At 48.7% G+C, this 20,655-nt stretch overlaps 1 protein-coding gene across 1 annotated transcript in view; it reads left to right on the top strand.

The window, feature by feature from the left end:
• Window positions 1-704: 704 nt before the first annotated feature.
• Window positions 705-20,655, top strand: part of LOC126531012 (beta-1,3-galactosyltransferase 1-like) — a 128,272-nt gene continuing 108,321 nt past the window's right edge. Inside the window, exon 1 of the mRNA XM_050178372.3 lies at window positions 705-997. Within this exon, the coding sequence (XP_050034329.1) occupies window positions 947-997 (51 nt within the window). The 5' untranslated portion in view covers window positions 705-946. The remainder of the gene's footprint in view (window positions 998-20,655) is intronic.

Raw genomic sequence — 20,655 nt, 5'->3', positions numbered from 1 at the left:
TCATCAGGATTGACTCCAGCGTCGTCGTCTTCTTCCACGGCTGGCTCGTTCGCGTCGCTCTGCCCTACCGCGCGAACGCGCTCGTGCCAGGGCTCCTGCGTTCGTCGTAATTAATTAACGATTTAATTAAGAACCACGAAGACGTAACCAATTTTCCAACGAAACTGTTAAAGCCTAGTTCCCCCAGGTCGCGTCCGTGTGTAGACACAAAATCCCCATATACGTGGGCCGATACCGAAGATAGTGCAACACCGGGCCGACCCGCGGCGGTGGCGAAGCAGGCGTTAAGCACTCTCCATACGGGGGCCGATCCCGAAGTTTGTGCGATGTCGGGCCAGCCCTGCGGAATAGGTGAAGCAGGCGTCAAGCGCTCCCCATACGTGGGCCGATCACGAAGATAGTAAAATACCGGGCCGACCAGCGGCGGTGGTGCAGCTCGCCATTAAGGGGCCCAGATACGCAGCTTCGCTGGTCATTCATCTTCACAGAGTGGAAAGGCATTGAGTTATTTCGTATATATTTTAGCCAACCCGACATGGCCTTAATTAACCTTTCTGTCTGAGGTCCTTCGTCGTCTTGCTCTCTGCCAGGAGCCCAGTCGCATTTTCAAACCCCGCGCCCTTACCGAAATCACACTATGTTTTGTAATAGCGGGGCTAGATGGCGCTGCATGCGCATCTCGGCCGTCTCTTTCGCCGCTGGTGTCTCGCCGTAGCGAGCACGGACGACGTACTGCGGCGTGATGAGTGCGTGTAGAGATCTGTCGCAGGCGCTCGACTCCGATAGGCTCCGGTGTGCGCTGATAAAGTTGAAAGCGACGCGGGAACGTCCCATGCATTAACCCAGGATGACCTGATGCTGCGGCGGCGGCGACGCGCGAGCGATTCCCGACCGCAGCTACAGCAGCATGCCGGCCAGCGATCCATGAAGCCGCGACTAGACGCCGATGGCACCGACTACGTTGTCCAGACGGCCGCACGCCAGAACCAAGTCTCAGGTGAGCCGTCGCGGTGTACTCCCGAAAACACCAAGGCGCACGACATGCCTGCGCGCAGTTCTTGGACGAGCGTCTTGGATCATCCGCGAGCCCTGCCACCGAAAAACGTCTTCAAAAAGTGGTGCCTGTGGTGCTACGCGAGCTTTGTTTGTGTGATATGTGCGTGTCGATCGTGCTCCAAATTGAGCCGACAGCTCTTTCGGCGGCGCGCCTTGCTCGGAGGAGGCGGCGGCAAGTCTGCGCGACGCCTCCGGCTTGCGGGCGAGGTTCCAAGCAAGCCTCGCGCTGATTTCGGGGCTTTCGAAGAAACCCCTTGGCGACGTCTGGCGTGCTTCTGGGCGATCGCTGTTCGCAACAGGCGTCCGCTGTCGTGTCCTTCGCGGTGTGAGAGGGGAGCACTTTGAATGGACAACCGCCGTCACGCATGACAAGCGCGCGCGCGTGTGCGTATGTGTTTGAGGCGCCGGTTGCCGGAACGACGCAGCTGGTCGGCCTGGCCAGAATTGCGTCTGCGATTGCCGTCGCGGAAGGGTTACGATGTCTTGAATGCTCGAACACGGGACAGCTCGCCTATCGCGACAGTCTCGTAACATCCGTGTGGAAGTGGTGGCTCGCTGTTCCACGTGGTGCGGTCTCCCGCGGCGTAAGAAAAAGGCAACAAATAGAAAACCGGTTCACTAGAGCGGGTATCTGTCGGCTGGATCACTTCCTTGCTTCTCTGTCGGCGATGAGTGTGCGTCGTTGAACGGTTTCGCCAACTGCTCGCCCGGCAACGGATGCGGAAAACAAGCTGAAGAAACCGTGGCGTAGAAATTGTTGCGGTGGGAGCGGTTCTAGGTCGGCGCACATCCGTGTGGCGCCTTTGCAAATCGCGTTGTTTCTCGCTTGGACGTCGCTGGTTTCGCACGGCAGCCGCTTGTTATTAGCATACCTGTCAACCTGTGAGCACTAAAACACCTGAAAATACGCTGCCATCACGAAACGGTGGGTAAAATCGAGCATTTTATTAAAGTTTGCCTTGAGCACACACATTTTATTGGATACATCCGCACTTTATTAAGGATGATTTACATGTAGACTTTTTCACATGATTTTTTCAGCGACTATGTTTTGCCGATTTCACCGGCTGCATGAGTTTTTATGAATAAACTTGCTTGAGGCAAGTACCTCTTGCCTCAAGGGGTACGCCTCTAGTATATGGTAGAGTTGACTAGTGCAGCTACAAAGGGTTGACACAGATACAAATTCCTTTTTGTATGCAAATTTTTGTCATCTGGCGCCAGCCTATACCATTTTACGCCTTTAAATCTTTTTCGCGAACTGAATTTTCGCAATAGTTGAGGCAACATTCGTAAAACCGTAATACGAGCTTTATTCCGGTGTACCGTTAAGCTGTTCCAATCTGTTTTTATCCCAAATCTTCCATTAGCTCTCCATCATAGGTCAGAATGGTTCCAGTCCTGGCCGTATGCGCAGGCGCCACGTACCAATGGGCGGAGCCCGATTTTGGCCTATCGTCTAATCGCTAATGGCCGATTTGGAATAAAGACAGATTCGAATAGTCTTACGTTAAACCGCCCCAAGTTTGTAAACTTCACGAATATTCGGGAGAGTGGGTAGGTGTGTATAAGAATTTATTGGGATAGCAACTGCATGGACACTCTAAGCAAAATTTTGCCGTCGTCGTGAGGTTTCGCATATATTTAGGCATATATATATGCGACAAGCCATTACATGCGGCATATGCAGGTTATATTGCCACAACGTTCTATCACTAAAGTTGCTCATACCAGGCCTTACATTCTTGACAGCATATTCCTAAGAATTTTGACAATGGCAGCCCACAAACAAGTGTCCTGACACAAAACACCGGTAGCGCGTGTCTTTTATCTGAAATCTTCTCAAACTTAAACATTAATAGTGCAAAACCATAACAGAGCTAGCTCAAACATGAAAACAATGTAATTTTATTGGCGCGGCTGTACACTAGCTCCGGGATCGGCCCAGGAGAGAGGATACCCGATACGGCAAAGTGGCGGTAATGTCTCTAAGAAAGACGTTGGCCTGAATTGATGAATATAAATGACGCTATCTGATGACAGGATTCAAACAGAGGACTCGTAGCACAACCGCTCGTTTTTACTTATCTTACGTTTACTTCAATTCATACTGCCACTACAGCTACGTGTCTGCACTTCGTGTATATATACATATATACATAGAAACTGCATTGAAGTGAAGGGGTGTAGGAGGAGCAGGTGGGTAATACCGTCAGGCCAGGACTCCACATGGCTTCCGCTGCACGCCTGACCTGGCCGAGAAGTGCTGCTGGTTTCGCCTGTCGGTCGTCGCTGGCAAGCCGAGTCTCTCTAGTAGCCCCGGACAGGGGGCCGGAATGAAATAAATGTTTCTCTCTCTCTCTCTCTCACTGCTCCCGTTGAAAGATATTTCTCGACCGGGCGGGTTCCCTGATTTTGGGAGGCTGAGATTCGCATTCCCACGAGATGAGGGCGAAAGTGGGTCTGCCTCCGCACCACGGGCACATATTGTGGTAGGCCATGGGGAACATGGCATGTAGTCGGTGTAGATTTCGATACGTGTCTGTCTCTAATCATCGCAAATCGTTCGAGCCCCGCCATCCATATATGTATTGGGAGGGGGGGGGGGGCGCATTCCCCGTCGCTCGCGACGCCGGTGTTATAGGATGTCACGCAGTCTGTCGGAAAACTGATATTGGGATTGGGGTTGAGGCGGAGTAGCCGCTCGGTGGTTATGTTCGCGAGCTGCGCTATCCGCTCTTTCGTTACCTGCCAGCCCTCATGGCCCGGGCACCAAATCAGCTTGTGCTGGTGGGCTATCTTATCTACTTTCTGAACGCATCGTGGGACTCTCCCCACCATAAAGAGCCGGCATGCTATCTGGGAGCCTATGGTTACTACCGAGGGTGAGCCTAATATGTCCTTGGCATGGAAAGCTAGGGCGATCGCCTCTGGCGTGTCCCACAAGTGTGCGGTTGCAGTTGCGCAGGTTATGAGACCAGCTTCGCTGCGGTTACCTACTGCCGCTAGTGCGCATCTGCTTTTCTTACAGCATGCTGCGTCGGTGAAGACCACCTCGGAATTATTCGCATTCTGGTTTTGTACATTCTGGACTCGCGCTTAATTGTCGGCGGCCTTGATCGTATTGGGGGCTCATGTTTCCGGGTATGGGAGCAACTGCTATGTTCGGCCGCACTTCATTTGGTACATCCTTTAGGTCTTCGTTTGTGTACTGCGGGTGCTGGGGGGAAGCCCAGCCTCACTTCGTGTAATATTCTAACATGTTGCTATCGCATTCGTTGCTTCGCCCTTATGGCCAAATTAGGGTATTTCTTTATGGCTTGAGCACAGTGTGCGTTATGTTATGCGCTGGCTCAGAATTGAGATGTCGGCGGTTTCTATCTCGGCCGCTAGAAGGTGTGTCTTCTCCGCGTTTCCGTAGCTCTACCTGCAAGCTGGTACTTTTCTTTTGTTTGCATCGTTGCGATATTTTCCTGTGATGACGGAGGTTAGATTGCAGCGGCTGTTTCTGCGCGGGTTTGTCGTGCACCGATTGTGTATGGAAGCAGTCAGCTCCATGTGCACAGCGATGAGCAGACAATTAAGGTGAACACGCGAGAATGTGGCCGCGTTTCTTGAATCACAGCAATGACGCCGACACGGACGCGGCCGAATCTTATCTCTGTGCTTATACGACAGCTCTACCGCGGTGGCTAAATGTACTGAGCCGCTGAAGGCAAAGGACAGACAACGCATGCGTCCGTGATAGCCGATCCCCCTACCGGAGCGAATGATGCATGGCGTGGAGATAGTTGCAGAAAAAATTAAGACGTGTATCAAGCGCTTGGCGAGCTCTTGAATACTTGAACCACGGGAGTTTCATGCGAGCCCTACCGCGATGGCAAGTGTCGAAGTGTCGCACGTGTTCGCGGCCGTTTGAAGGGACACTCCTTCCTTGTCGTCGGCAGCAGCGTCGCTGTTAAAATAAAAGCTTGTCTAATATTTTCTGATGAAAAGTCGCTGCTGTTGCGTTTGATTACTTTGTTTGATTACACCGCAAGCGCGCCCTCTCAGTAGTACAGTTCGCTTCACAAGACTTTCAGACCTGTTAATAGTCACAGCTCTAGCTACTCGCAAGATTTTCAAAGCGTGCAGGTACATGTGTCACGGGCTGAACGCACAAGGCCCCACTGCTTGGCGCATCATAGTCTTCCAACTCGAGCATGAGGGCGTGACTTCGACTCCCGTGCACGGGCAAGTGCATTCCAAACATGGCGGAATTCAAAAACGCTGGTATTAGTGCGCTTTGTGATCGCGTAGAAGAATCCCAGGCGGTCAGAATTAATTCGGGAGACCCCCAATGCGGCCTCTTCAGCAGCCCCCTGCAATGTTTCTGTGAGACTTTAAGCCATCAAACTAATCTGTGTACGAAAGTGCACAGCTGTTAACTTCCACGGTGCTTCCGAGGCAAAATTGGATATTCATGTTAACGCCTTGCGGCTGTTGTCATCCCTATATACCCTGTCGTTCTTTCGACAGAACACAATACATTGGCGGACCAATTTTCCAAGCGAAGCATCAACAAAGCTAACTGCATCTTGGCATTGCTGTTATCTTCTATTTCGATCTGCGCTTTCTGCCTGGTGAAGCATGTTGGTGAAGTGACCACTCTGCAGTGGGTCGCTATTTTGTGCGCATTCGAAAAGCCCACATCCGGTTTCGCCTCGCGCGACTGGCCTAGATTGGCCTATACGGCGCTATATCGGCTCGACCAGGACAATCGCGTGAGACGAAACTGAACTTGGGCTTTTCGAACGCCTACAACATAGCGGCCCTGATTCCTTATCCGCTGTACGACACCTTTTCTGCCGGGAAACTACTTGATGCAGTCACGTACGTATACATATAGGCTTCCCTGTTTCCAGTTGTGACCGAACATCCTTCAGTAAAGAGGACGTGAAATCGGTTAGAACTATTTTGGCACCGAAGACTGCCTCAAGATGAGTAGAATGTATACTGCTAGCATGCTCGGTCGCCGTGTGTGTTGAAGCCGAACGGTAGAGGCTGTTCTCAATAACTTAAGGCCCGTTAACGTTACCGGCACGGCAACTAGCCGCACGCCGTTAGCCGTTCGCAGACCGCCGTTCTACGGTAGTTTTGCTAGCGAACGGCAAGATTTCTTTGCCGTAGACAGGATGAGTCCGAGACACATTTGTGCGGCAGTCGTACAGTGAAGTGGCTAATCAGCGACCGACTCTGGCACCGACGGCGCCGATATCGTCGCTAGGCCTTTTCCTTTTCAATGCTAAAGCTGACGGCGCTTCGGAATGAATCACCGACTCTTACAAGCCGCAATATTTTCTTACCGATGTTCTCGCTCTTCGCAATAATTATACAAAAAGAAGAAAACGCGCTAATATTAGCGGCAGCGTCGCCAGCTGCTATGCGAGCACAGCCCAGCCGGTCGTCTGCCGTCGGTAGCCGCGCACTGCAGCCGAGCTCGACAAGTATCTGAGCTCTGGTCCGTGTTTAACGTTTGACAGTGGATATCGTGTTTCATAAAATGTGCAATTTGCGCATCACTTTATCCGGCGGAAATTATTTTGCTTGGAGCAGAAGCAAAATGTGTTTGCGACGCCGGCGACGGAGGCGCGCATCTTCGCGGTCGTATATTTATCCCGTCGTTCGTGCGGCGGGCGGTGCTCCGGCCGAACTGCCGTCTACTTTGGACACCTCTCGCGCGGCAGACGTTCTAGCCACCGGAGAGCGCTTTGCCGTTACGGCATGTTTGCCGTAAGCGTGGACGTGCCTTTATTCTAGATAGCGGAAGCGTTATATAGGGCTAAACTGAAGGATCGCCGCTTACCAGGTTATCTGAGGGCTGCCGCATACGCAAGCGTGTTGTCAGCTTCAGAATCTGGTTGCATTAATATATATATATATATATATATATATATATATATATATATATATATATATTTAGTGTGTGTGTGTGTGTGTGTGCGGTTTTTTGAGAATTGAATATATAGGAAGAGGTCCTGAAACCAGAGTTTCAATTGCGACATCCTGTACATGGTAGTCACGAAAAGTAAGGCAGCACAGACAGTGAAAAAACATTAATTATAACACAAGCCAGGAAGACATCAATTATAAAACCATACCTTAAGCATTGTTATGATTGGGGGCTCAATCCCATCGCTCGTGATCCGTTGTCAAGGTTGGAGTCCGGCATGAATTCGAAGGTAGCTGGCCCATGCCGTCGTCCAACTTATCCACGCTGAGGACGTTGATTAAGGGAAGTACTGCTTCTCATCGAGAACGAGGAATATGGGTTTATTTACAGTATTTACATGCAGTTCATTAGTGTAGCATGACTGCGAGAGAAAGTACGTCAGTCTAACACGACTGCTTCAGAGAGTGTCTCAGTCTAACATGACTGCTGAAGAAAGTGTCTCGAGCATCCGCACAACAGCCGTTTATAAACACTCGGTCCTCCCCCGATTCCAAGGTGGTGGAAACCAGTCATCGTAAACACGCCGCCTCTCCGCGGGACGGTTTACAAACACACACACACACACACACACACACACACACACACACACACACACACACAGGTTTACGGTCCGAAACCGACATCACATGGATTTCGTATTTCGTAGAACTCGGAGCGGACCCTCGCAGTGCGCCCGGGTAGCCATTGTCTTGCGTCTTGGTCGGCGCGTGGGAAGAGGTCTCCGACGACGTTCCCGAGGCAACTCCCCCACTCATAGCAGATCAGGTCCGCGTTGGTGGGTTCGGTAACAATAGTTGGCCCGCCGAACTCATTCAGTCACAACGGCGACGAGGCTAGAGCGTAACGGTGGCGGTTTCAGCACAAAGCCTGCTTCGTCAAACGCATCCTAGCTGAAGCTACCGAGAGTGAAGGACGCGCGTATTGTTCCCGACACAAAGTCGACTTAGTCACGCCGTAGCTAATGGTTGGCGGCGGCGCTCCAGGAAAGTTGCGGCCACTGTCGCAACTGGCCGGCAAAACTTGCACTGCAGCTGGCCGTTCTTGACAGCATCAAGTAAATAAAGAAAATACCATATTCAGTGAGCTTAATGATCAATTTACAGAAAATTGAAACAAATTTTAAAGGTTAAGCACGCTTGTACGGGTTCTTTGAAGATCGCCCCTGCGCACAAAGAAAACCGAACGAAAGCGGCAAAGCGCGGATAAGCCTTCAGCTGCTGATGCTGCAAGAAGAAAAAAATAATATAATAAAGCTAATATTAAAATGCAAAGGATAACGATAGCACGGTCGACACTCGTCAACTGAATTTGGGATTCTGCGAACGGGTGTAGCCTTCTAAGCTTCTTCCATAACGCGAAGGCTGCACCATCGCCGTCTATAGACGGCGATGGTGCAGCCGCGGCTATAGCCTATAGGCTATAGCCCGGAACGTATCCCCTGCTTTCAGAACCCCAGCTGCTATATAGTCTTGCACTCAGGTCCGTCTTCTGATCCGCTCCAGGTGGCAGGCTTAAGTCTGGAAGTCTAAAGCAGAAGCAAAAAGAAAGCTAGCTTAAGTTTTTTGCATTCCGACAACTTTTCCAGCTACATCGGCAGGGCTGGGCAGTACCGACTTTGTTGAATCTGAGAAGTTTAGCATAGCAATGCTATGCTAATCTCCTCAGACCTAACAAAGTCCCAGTGACACATTTTAAAGTCAGTTCTTATTGTCAAATCTGTCTGTTAAGATTCTGAAGAAGTACTTGCTTAACCAGATTGTGCGAACACATGCTCGCATCAGCGCCTCGACATAATATATATGTGGCTAGAAAGTCCACGCACACGGCGGTTCCGCGCCTTAACTTATCTTCCTGGATGGCCGCGTCATCTGGTGGTATTTGAAATGTACAACATATTCATTTTTTTTTTCGTCCATTGCCATTACTAGCTCTGCAGTTTTGCGATGGTTACTCAGATTGTATATGCAACTCAGAGCCAGTTTAGCCAGAGAGATGTTTGTTTTCTTTTTTTTTTTTTCGCAGTTCGCCTTTACATAAACTTTGAATTGAATGGAATTCTGGGGTTTTGCGTGCCAAAACCACGATTTCATTATGAGGCACGCCGTAGTGAGGGACTCCGAATACACAGGCTTCGAACGTGAATGTATTCTGTGACGGCAGATATCTGGGCCTCTCTAAAACACTATTCGAGATTGCTTGGTAGAGAAAAAGAAAAACAAGAAGAAAACAGAAAAGATAAAAATATTGTTAAGAAAATGCAGTTACAACAAGTTCCTGATGTGCGCACCATAATATGAGCCAGATTCAAGATCGTCCCTTCTTACACGCCGTGATTGCGTAAGTTAGTGGCTTTGGTGTTACGCTGCTAAGCACGAGGTCGCGGGATCAAATCCCGGCTACGGCGGCATTTCAATGGAGGGGGAAATGCAAGAACACCCGTGTTCTTAGATTTAGGTGCACGTTAAGGAACCTCAGGTGGTCAAAATTAATCCATAGACCCCCACTACGGCGTGCCTCATAATCAGATCATGGTTTCGGCACCTACCACCCCCTAATTTAATTTGTAAATTGTACCTTCAAACATGGCGCATACGATCGGACCAGCCTTCAATTTGGCCGCGAAGCGCCACGGCTGTGGGAATATAACGCGCGATTGAAGTTTTTGTTGGCTGCTTATATCAGTGCGCGCATGCGCGCGGTGCCTGCTTGATCGTTGTTTCTATACTCTCGTTCTCAGAACCCTACATAGTTTCCTACGTAAATTCCTAAAGGGAACCCCGGCGCTCGCCTATGTATACGAAAGGTGCAGGTGTGTGGCCATTTAGCCAGCATATATGATTTGATCAGCAGTGCATGAATTTGCCCAAAGTTCGACCTTTTGATTTCAAACTGGCTTTGTGGCACTCAGAATGAATAATTTTCAGCAAGATAGTGAGTTACAAACGCCATATATCGCAACGATCGTGTGTGTGAGCAAAGACTCATTGCCTTGCTGGCGTGCATAAAACTGTGAGTGCGTCGAAGTTTAGAAACCTAAAGCCTCATAATGAAGTCACCACAGCGTTTGAAGCCACGTACAAGCACGGAGGTTAGACAAATCCATGTACCGATCTTCATTCGCTGTGGTAAAGCGGGTACGTGAGCTCCTTAGTATAGCGGATAAAGCGGCTGTTAACGGAACACCCGCGGCGCCTGAATTCCCTCTAATAGTTTTTCTAGGAAACTCTGTGGTAGGGAACCACACTTCCGTTTCTTTCTTCTCCTTCACTTCTGCATGCTCCCACATGGGCGGAAGGTCGTAAACAATGGCTTTTTTTTTTTTTTAGGCCAAAAGCGCGCAGAGACGCTGTATAACAAGCGAGGCCATGTTGTTCCATAATAGGTTCAAAGGAGTGCGAACGCAGACTTCCGAGCGCTCTTGTCTGCGTCACCGTCGCCTACCAGATATTGCCACATAGTTTCACATTCGCGTTACTGTGGGGCGTATCCGGACTTTCGTAATGACTCCACTCAAACATCTGCTTATGGGAGCTCGGGATCGAGGGATTGCGCGTCTCTGTTGCGTGGCGGGCATTCAGCGGTGCAAACGCCCTCAACGCCTTGCGGCGCCGCCTGCGCTTTGAGGTCGTCGACCGCTTGGCCCCTCTTTTGCACCAGTAAGCCATTCTGAAGCGTGATCGACCGAAAGGAACGTCGCCGCGACCAGCCACCCAGCGTTTTAACGTAGACACATATGGATCCGTTCAGCTTCTTGCAGTGCCATTCTATATACGCTGTTGTTTTCTTCTTTCCTTTGTCTTTTTTCTTTTCTTTTTTTGGCTTTCTGCAAAGCCATTCTATACACGCTGCTGCTTTTTTCTTTCCTTCGCCTTTTTTGCATGTACTGCGTGTGTCAAGCTGGACGTGCGCGCGCTTATATAAATAATAAATAACGCCGCATGCACTCCCGTCGTGGACGCGGTGCTCTGCACGTTCGGCTCGGCCGAGCACGTCGGATCCAATGTCCACCTTGTCATCAGCACATAAATGGTAGCAAATCGCTGCATATGAGCGGCGGTTTCGTTTAGGTTAAAGGCCAACTTCGGTGATTTCTCGATGTCAACGCGGTTGTCGCATGAAATTCGCCGGGGCGTACGTTCTTTTGCACCCTTAATTCCACCATCTCCTCGAAAAAAGCAGGTTTACGAGTTTCGCAGTCTCTGTTTTTGCGAATGGATTTTGTTGATTCCCTCGAACCACCTGCCTTGCCTGCCCCTCAGCTACTAGCCACATTGCGTTATGACGTGAAAGACGGCATACGCACAGCATGCTGGGATGGCAGACAAAAGCGTTGAGGAGCCGGCGATCGTGAGCTATAGTGTTTGGCGTGAGAAGTTGGTGTCGCAAGGAGTTACGTTCTGTGTGGACGGGCAAGGGACGAGTAGGAAGGGGTGTTGCGTGGTCGGTTGCACGAACTTCAGCTCTCGGCAGCCGCGCACAGTTGGAGCTGATGCCGATCGCGTTCAGCCGAGGTTATAGGCCTATACCGCAGTCTCCGATTTCGTCCGTCTGTGCTGCCGGCCGACCTGAGCGACTGACGTGATGCTAAGTACGGCATTAGGATGAAGAAAACTGCTTGTGCAGTTCAGTTTTGTCCATACAGATTTGAAATACACTTTCTTCATTTCGTATTCAGTGCGCACACAAAAAGCGAGAAGCCACGACACGGCATACTATATATCGTTACGCTGCAGCGCCGTTCATGAAGGCGTCGCACTCGTCGGCATGCGCTTCCCTAAAGTGAACGTTACTACGCACATGGGTATATTTTTACACATTGTTGTGCTAACTCATTATTTAGCTTCCTAGTTTCACTGTTTGCCTCTTATCCCAAATGGACAACAATTTGATACAACTGCAGCTTAAACAAGCACCTCGTTCAGCTGCCAATGGCATCAGTACTGGCGTCGGTGTCTCCACTATAGAAAACTACGCGTTCTATAAATGAACGATCGCATGCGCAAGTCTTAATCTATGTCTACTTTATGGAAAACACCAATTGTGTGCTTGAAAAGAGTACGAAGAATTGTAAGTAAGTAGCATAACAACGCGCACATACGGTCTCCTACTCACTGTTTCTGCAGGCTTCTGGAAGCGTGACTCAGATTGATGCCACAGTGCCTACAAGCACACATCCGTGTGTTTTGCTATGTTCTGACATTATTTGATGTCTCTGATGCTCGGCTTGCATTATATTTAAAGCGGACGATGAGCAGTGTTTTTCCAAGTATCAGAGAAGCCCGCGAATGCACGCAAAGTGCCTCAAGCGGCCAGTCGCGCGGCAATTTTTTCTGTATTTTCGGGCTTCTTTCATGCTTGCAAAACTTTTCTGTAGCACGTATTGAGCAGCGGAAAGCTGTATCGAAAGTTTTCGTGTCGCTCCACAATTTTCTCATTGACACTTTTCATCTAATCATATTATTTGGAAAGTTGATTTATTTAAGACTGATTATGTAATTAGGCGGAATTCAAATAATAATCTGAGTTTATCCTAGTGACGGCAAACAACATCACCTTGGTTCTGTCCAGCTACGTGGCAGTTACGGGGAACACCCTATATATACTGGAATACGTTGAAATGATATATCTTATCGACACGTATATCCTAAAAAGGGCAGAAGAGTCGCAGTTAAATCTTTCAGACAGCTTTTGTAGTTTGTATTTACAGGTCGAGAATTCGTTTTTCTTTTTTCTGTGATGCTGTAATTGTGTCCGCCTCTTGGAATAATCCAGCTCAAGGACAACAATTTTTATAAACAGGAAATTTTCGTAAGTTCTGGGAAAGTTCAAAGTGATCACGCCGTATATATGAAAAACTATGGGTCGTGGTCAGGAGCCTTCCTCGTGCTTGTGCGGGCAGATTATCTTTACATCTTCTCTTGTTTTCTCTCTTTTTTTTTCTGCCCCTTCGCTCCCGACCGGACTGCATACTGCGGTCATGCAGCCTCCCTGCCTTTTATATGTCATTTCCTTTCTCTCTTACGCAGCGCACAGTGCCTTTTAAACCTTTCCGGCCCGAAATATTCACCTCACCAGCTGGGAGTAACATTACTGTCCTTACTGTTAGAGGGAATAAAATCGGCTGCAAATCAAGTTTAGTTTTCGAGAAGTCGCATCTCTCGACAATGGGTAAAACGGAGGCTGCTGACACGGCTGACGTATACCCTGTCCGTTTGCTCCTCGACTTATAACTCCCTATATATAGTGACGCTGTTTTTCTGGGCTGCTCGATCTTTCATACTGCAGGGAGCATATTTAAAGCAATGATTTATTTGCTTCTTTCTCCCACTTTGTAGGTGCGGGCCTTCTAGCTCCGGTCTTACCGAATAAATACTATGGCCAATTTACTTACTGCCGCACTATTCGGTACAGACCACTACTCGCTAGTCTTGTGTCTATGCGACTCTAGGGAGACATTTGCAGGGCCCCACAGGTGGCGTAATTTCTGTAAACCTGAATCAAAAGCGTTGCTTAAGAGGAAGCTTTAGCTCGGGTGCTCCTATCTAAATACATGTAAAAGGAGAATTCATTTTTCTCGGCAACTACTGCACCAAATTTGACGGGGTTTGCTGCATTTAAAAGAAAAGCTTAAAGTCTAGTGACTGTTGGTGTTGAATTTTCAATTTAGGTCGTCAAATTTTTATAAAAATTTGGCAAAAATCGAAAATTTTCAGAAAACGAAACTATCAAGTTTACAACTCCGTAACTCAGCAAGAAAAATGACATCGCAATTCTGTGAATTGTACCTGATAGCACATCTAAAGCGGACAAAATTGATATGTTACACATGAACCTCAAAAAATGGAGTAATGTGTAATTACAACTTTTGCAGAACCTTCGTAAACAACGTAACAAATTCACGTAAGATGTAAACTGACATATCAAATTTGTCCGCTTTGAATGATCTAATGGATGTCGTTTACAGAATCGCGATATCTGTTCTTGATGCAGAGCTATTAGCTTGTAAACTTCGTGCTTCTATTTTTTTCAAGTGTCTGAATTTTTGAAAATCCTTTTAACAAATCTCAAGCCCTAAATAAAAATTCCGCTTCCAACAGTCACTAGAATTTAACTTTCTCTCTCAAATGCAACAAATTTCATTAAAATCGGTCCAGGGGTTATCTCAGAAAAACGTTTTTGCGTTTTTACATGTATTTGAATAGGCCGCGTTGGAGTTGGGCCCGAGCTAAAGCTTCCTCTTAACGTTCGATTCCCACATAAGCGCGATATCTGCCGAATTTGTTTCTGGCAAGTTACGTGCATATTTTCTCTCTCGCAACGCCTTCGCGTAGAAAGGTATCTAAATATCTTGCCAACTCAACAGTTGGCGAGCTGGTGCTATTAATGTATAACGCAAAACAAATAGGAAGCAAAAAGAAAGATTGTAAATACGTAATGCGAGACAAAACGACAGAAAGAAAGAAAGAGAAAGTGTAGTGGTAACGGTGCTTGAGTGCTTGCACATAATTGCCCCCTTGGGTGTTGTCGGTCGTGTTCGACAAGGATTTGTCGTTGAGGTCTATTTTTCTCACTATTCCTCTCTCTGCTGGGCATGTGTTTGTGCTGCCGGCGTCAACTACCCAGCGCTGGCGACAAAAGCGATTTAGTTTGCTTTGCAGCGTACGTGTTTTCCGCGTCCTTTTGCCCTCTCGCGCGTGTCCTACTCCTTATTCCCTCCCCGCCGGCTTGCTCCCCTCTCTCCTTGCACCGTCGATCTTACATATTTTTTTCGTTTTTTTTTTTTCACGCCCCGCAAGCCACAAGACGCACGCTACACTGTGTTCCAAAGGTGCGCGTCGCGAAGTGGAAACGGCAGGATATGTAACACACAACTTGCAGTGAAGTTTTAGTTTTTTTTAATATCCGGCGATTTATGCATGTTAGCAGGAAGTTGTACGGCAATAAGATCCGCTATCAACAAGAACAGCGTGAGACAATGGAGAAATGCAAAGAAAAAGATAAGAAAGAAAGCCAGTAAGACAGAAAAATACAAGCGCGGGAAACAAATTATGCAAAATCATCACGATCGCCGCACTCGCGTCCAGGCACCTTCCACCCTGGTAACACCGTGTAATCAATTGCTGTACGCCTTTGTATACCCTTCCAATGCACATTGCTGCTATACGCGTTTGTAACACAATGAAACAACTATTAGCCCAATCCGCCACCCTTCTGAGGCACCGCACACCTCTGGCTCTCAAATAAGAGCCGCGCTCAGAAAGCGCTCCCAGCCAACGCCTCGTAGAATTTTTTCGACATGTGCACTTTCCCCCTTTCCAACTCTGACGTCACCTCATTTTGGCGCCGACGGAGTAGTCAGGGAGCATTGATCAGCGCCTGCTTAGAGCTAGTTTGGGTCTATGCATGATGCTGCGCCGTATCCGATGAATGTGGAGACAGGCCTCGTGCGCGTGCCTTTGCAGATTATGACAAATCATGCGCGCTGTACTTGTGCTCGATGTCTCGGTGGTTTCCGGTTTGCTTGCTCGGTGCTATAAAGTGGAGGTTTGTGACCCGAAAGTATACCAGCGGCACCGAATATACCGCTGCTACGTGCTGAACTGTCGTGGCGACTACAACAACGGGAACCAAAGTCAGAGTTTTTTTTTTCCTTTCCAAATGACAATGGCCAGATGACACAGACATCCGTACGCTACAAGATCGCAAAGTTTGTCGTCGCGGTTTTCTCTCTATTCACTGTTATTTGTCTCGCAAGGTGCACACCTTGTGATCGCTTCGGTAGCTGCAGGTCCTGACGTGAACAACGTTTATACTTTGCTCATAACCTACGACACAGGTGGATGTTCGCAGCTTCGTACGTGTTTAACTTCGCATGGATTTTGGTATCCTCATCGTGGCACCCAACTTTTCACATAATCCTATCGAATTGCCTGCTATCTGTCCGTAATTGTTCCGATACTTATTTCATAGTGTTGCAAGTGTGCGAGATTCGGGCTGGAATATCTAAATAAACTGACTGGAGTGCCCTACCAAGTTCCGAACTTCCTTAATAATAATGCAGTAGTTAAGACTATCGATTGTTGAAAACACGGTTATTCACAATTTCAAAAAGAATATCGCCACATATCGTCTGTCCTTCCGCCATTGAGCATAATAGTATGAGTCGTCTTGTGTCAATGTCAAGTGTACTTTTTTTTTTGCTTTTGTACAATTACACATTAGCATGTTAAACGTCCGAGTTCACATCAGGACACGTCGACCCCGCTGCACGAAAGGTCTCCGCTTTTAATACCGTCGTCTTCCCAAGGCGACTCGACTATAGGAATGTGATGACTGTATCGCGGCCAATCACAATCGTCGAATCGGTTGCTATACCCTGCCCATGATATCGCATCGTTCCGCAGCACTCCCACGTCCAATGCACTCCTACCTCAGATGCACTCCTACCTCCACAGCACTTCTACCTCCGAGGAACTCCTACCTCCGATGGTATGGAATATGCGATAGGATAGCAACCTGTAGGAGTCGAAGGTCGGCGGCGCTCTTCGGCAGCATTTGATGTTGGCCTTTTTCATGATTAGTTCAGGCTGTCAGCTAGTGGTAGGGCGGCTTGCTGTGGACCCATCAGCAGCCGGTGTCAACGCTTCGTTGACTTCTGGGTTGGGGCTTATGGATGGGTGAGGTTGCCTCGTGGTCTCGTGGCTAATATCTGATTCATGCCTTTGGCCGTGTTAAACTTGGGAGTACTTCGAGAGGGAGAGAGGAAAAGCGAAACAGCTGCCGGACGTCTACTGTCCTCCACTCGCCTTTTAAGAGCACTCGCCGGAAACAGGTTCCTGATTGTTTCGGACAAAGGGGGGAGCACCACATGCACATAACCGCCGTCGCGTTCTACGGTTACCTGGATGCGCTGTAACAAATGCGATACGCTACTGTTGCGTGCACGTAAACGCGGCTATAGTTCTACTGTAAGCGCGAAGGGCGCGGCAGAGAGGACATGGCGCCGACTGCCAACTTTGCAAATGACACTTTGTTGGGACACCCACCTGTCCATTGTGCGCGGAAGCATTTTCACGCACGCACGTACGCACACGCATGCCTTATTTTTTTTTTTCACAGTGCTGATACAGATGAATGCTAAGACGCCAATACATTTCGATGCAGAATTGAGAACGTGCTTCTGGAGTCGGGTTCTAAGCCTAGGATTTCTGCTATTTGGACATGACCTCATTGCTGCTCGAGCTTAATTCAGCTATTTCGATGTGTGCCCTGAAGGGAAGAATAACAAACTTGATCACCTGACGCTGCGCTGCGACTTGTCATGCGAGTATCCGCCCCCTTCAACCAATCCAACTGGTGCGACAGTATCGCACTATCTGTGTTAAAGGAATTCCTAGCAAGCTCGTTTCCCAAGAATAAAGAAAAGCCGCCGGGTACAAACAACATAGGAATTCAGTAGGCATGCTGATGATTTCGTTCGGCTTTGAGCGAAATGTCTCCGCGGAGTTCCTATAAGGACTGTTTTTTTACATCGCGCCGAAGCTTCCCAAACGTGATGGTTCCCGTAAAAGCCCGCCTTGCAAAGTTGTTTGAACGCGAGCACGCTGAAGGGAGAGAGCGTGCGCGGAATAAAGACTAGCGCTCTCCGTGTGTCCTATAAGGAGCGGCGTCCTCGGAGGGAGGGCCGTAACCCGAGCGCGTGCCCGGGTTCGGCATCGTCGGAACCGCGCAGTTCGGCAGCAGCGTCCTCGTCATTCACGCTGTGGCCACGACAGCCCTTTAATAATGGATCGCAGCGCCCGACAGCTGCTTTATTATTGACAGCGAGCGCTCTCCGTGCCTACCGAGTGCTTCGCCTCTCTCCGCCCGCGCCATACACCTTTCAGTTTTTGCTTTGTTTGTTTGCCCCCTTTAGTTGCGACGGTCCTTTTGTTTCGGGACCTGTCATTGCCCCTCCCTCCTCTTCTCGTGCTTTCTGTTTCTCCTCTCCGAGGAGATGTACGCACTGCGATGGACGTGAAGGGAGGAACGTGTAGGGACGGAGTTAGTACCCCGCGCGGGGTTTGTCGGTTTGCTTCTAGTCGTAGCGTTACTTTGGTGGATTCTCCCCTTTTGTACTTCTTCCTTCTTTTTTTTTTTCTTGTTATCTCTGCCTCGCCCGCCTCACGATCGTTTTTGATTTGTTGGGAATCCTTCAGGGAGAGGGGGGGGGGGGGGGTCTCAAGGGGGCCGGTTTGCGCTGACTGCGAGAATTAAACCGTATAGAACAAGTTAGCTTTCGAAGTGCTAAAGTGGCACTGTCCCTATATACAGGTTCACCTAACTCCCATATACCTCAATTTCATATAATGGAAGCATGAGGGTTTTTATATAGTACACCGTATGTTCGTATGGGAATCTTGGATACGAAGGTTATGTGGACATCCATTTTTTTAAATTATTTTTTGATAGGGACAGTGCCGCTCTTAGTTCGAAACGTAACTGGTCCTCTACCGCTTTATCCCTTATACTTGGCAACACCGACATCGCATAATCTCGTATGATATATGGGAGCATACTAGTTTTCATATGGGATCTCCATACGTTCGTATGGAATAATTGTATATGGGGGTTACGGGACATGTGAGCTGTTTCGATACGCGTAACTTTAAAATTTTTATCTAATTAGCTCCATGGTGACTTCCGCGAGCTGCACGAAGTTTCATGAAACCGATGTTTGCACATACCTGAAAGTAGCACGAACCTACGAAGGAAGCTCAGTTTCTCAAAAAGAAAGTTGAATAAAATTTTGCTCTGTCGGGGACAACACACCGTGGCGCTGCCGCCTTTGCGAAGTGCAGAAGCCCTGCACAGCGACATGCGATGCAGAGCAACGCCTCGTGGAGAACAAGATGGCACGGGAACAGAGTGTTGTGACAGCTAGCGACATCGCACTATATTTGGACTCATTATACTTTCCTCGGATTCGTTGCCTATCGGCTTGATATCGTAGTTGCCGCACTAAAATACCGAACCTCTATCTGTTGTTCTGAACATACTTGCTCAACCGGAATCATTGGTGCAATACTATTACACCAGGTTGGACGTCTGTCTTCTGTCATGTCCTCGTTCCTTTTTTTTTTTCGCTCTGCTTTTCATTATGATTGATATAATTCAAGTGCAAGATATGCCAACACGAACGCATACACGCACGTGCGTTCGCGCTGTCTTTAAGTATTTTCCTTTCATTTTATTTGTCTACGGCCGTGTTGTTATGATATGAATTGAATTCTTGTATTTTTTTTTCCTCGTAACCAAGCGCTCTCTGTCACTTAAAAGTAAAAATTTCAGACATAGCACTTCGATTTCTCTGTCTGAAGCGGCATGGACCTGCCTAGTGTGCAGGGGGAGCTGGGGTGGTGGAAGTGGTGGAAAAGAGGTTAGCGTCCCGGCTAGAGTTGGAGCGGTGCCAAGAGATGCATTCGCGCTTGTGGCGCTGCTGCGACAACGCTTCGCAGCCCCCCCCCCCCCCACCTCTTCGCTGCATGGATGATAAAAATCGCCGTTGTGCGTCTCCTCGGACGCCGTGGTGCGGACGCTCCCGGCATACGAACAGGCCTAGCGGGTAAGCGCAGGGGCGAGAGGGAGGCTTTACGTTCCCCTAAGGGAATCAATATCGACGTGGCGGACCCGGGCATGGCCACGCCAACAGGTATGCACGCCGGGACTGCGTATACCGGTCGAAGCCGACCTAAACGTGACCGATCGAGTCTCAGCCGGGAGCGCGGGTCGTCGTATGCGTCCAACCGCCGAAACTTTTGTGTTCGCCTTAGAGAAGAATGGGTGGGGGGGGGGGGGGGGGATACGGAAAGTCCGTAGTCTTTCTTAGTTGAAGCGACCTGAAGTAGACATACAATGAAAGATAGCGTAGGTGAAATAAACTGTTCTATGTTTTGGTAATTGAGTTGTAGGAATAATAAAGAAACAAGAGAAATGAAGGTGGAAGCGAATACAACTTTGCCGCCTGGTACGAGCGCGAACCACATCTTCCACACCTATCGCATCCCATTGCCGTTCCCCCGGTACAGGGTAGCCAACCGGAGAGAATCTCTGGTTAAACTCCCTGTCTTTCCTTTGCCTCTTTCTCTCTCTAGCCATTCGCGTATGTGATGCTCTACCAACTAAGAGACCAACAGTGGACTCTCTCCCGTACACTTTCTCGACTATTTATGTATGCGTGAAAGATCTAATCCTGAGGCGTGTTGACCTGTGTCGCTCACGGCAGTGGCTGCGGATGTGTCATACAATAACTGCTAGAAGGAACTCTGGTGCTAGTGTCTACGGGAGCTGCAATGGGGGCGCTTCAGCCAGCGTGGCAAATACGGGAAGTACATGGATTTGCCTCAACTTCGTCCTTCTTACTTAAAACGGCTTCGTGGCTTTGTAAACTCGTCATCTTCAACAAAGTACTGCGTAATTAATAATTCAACATTATTAAAATTGTCCGACGGCTGGATTCGAAGACAGGACCTCTAGCACAGGAGCCCGATATTGAAACCATTGCGCCACGGATGCATGCATTCACCAGCGACTTAGATCTTCCTTATGAATTTATCGCAGGCAAGGCA

Source organism: Dermacentor andersoni, chromosome 5 (genome assembly GCF_023375885.2).
Source record: "Dermacentor andersoni chromosome 5, qqDerAnde1_hic_scaffold, whole genome shotgun sequence".
NCBI lineage: Eukaryota > Metazoa > Arthropoda > Arachnida > Ixodida > Ixodidae > Dermacentor > Dermacentor andersoni.
The sequence above is the reverse complement of the archived record's forward strand: the minus strand, read 5'-3'. Positions and strand labels throughout refer to the sequence as shown.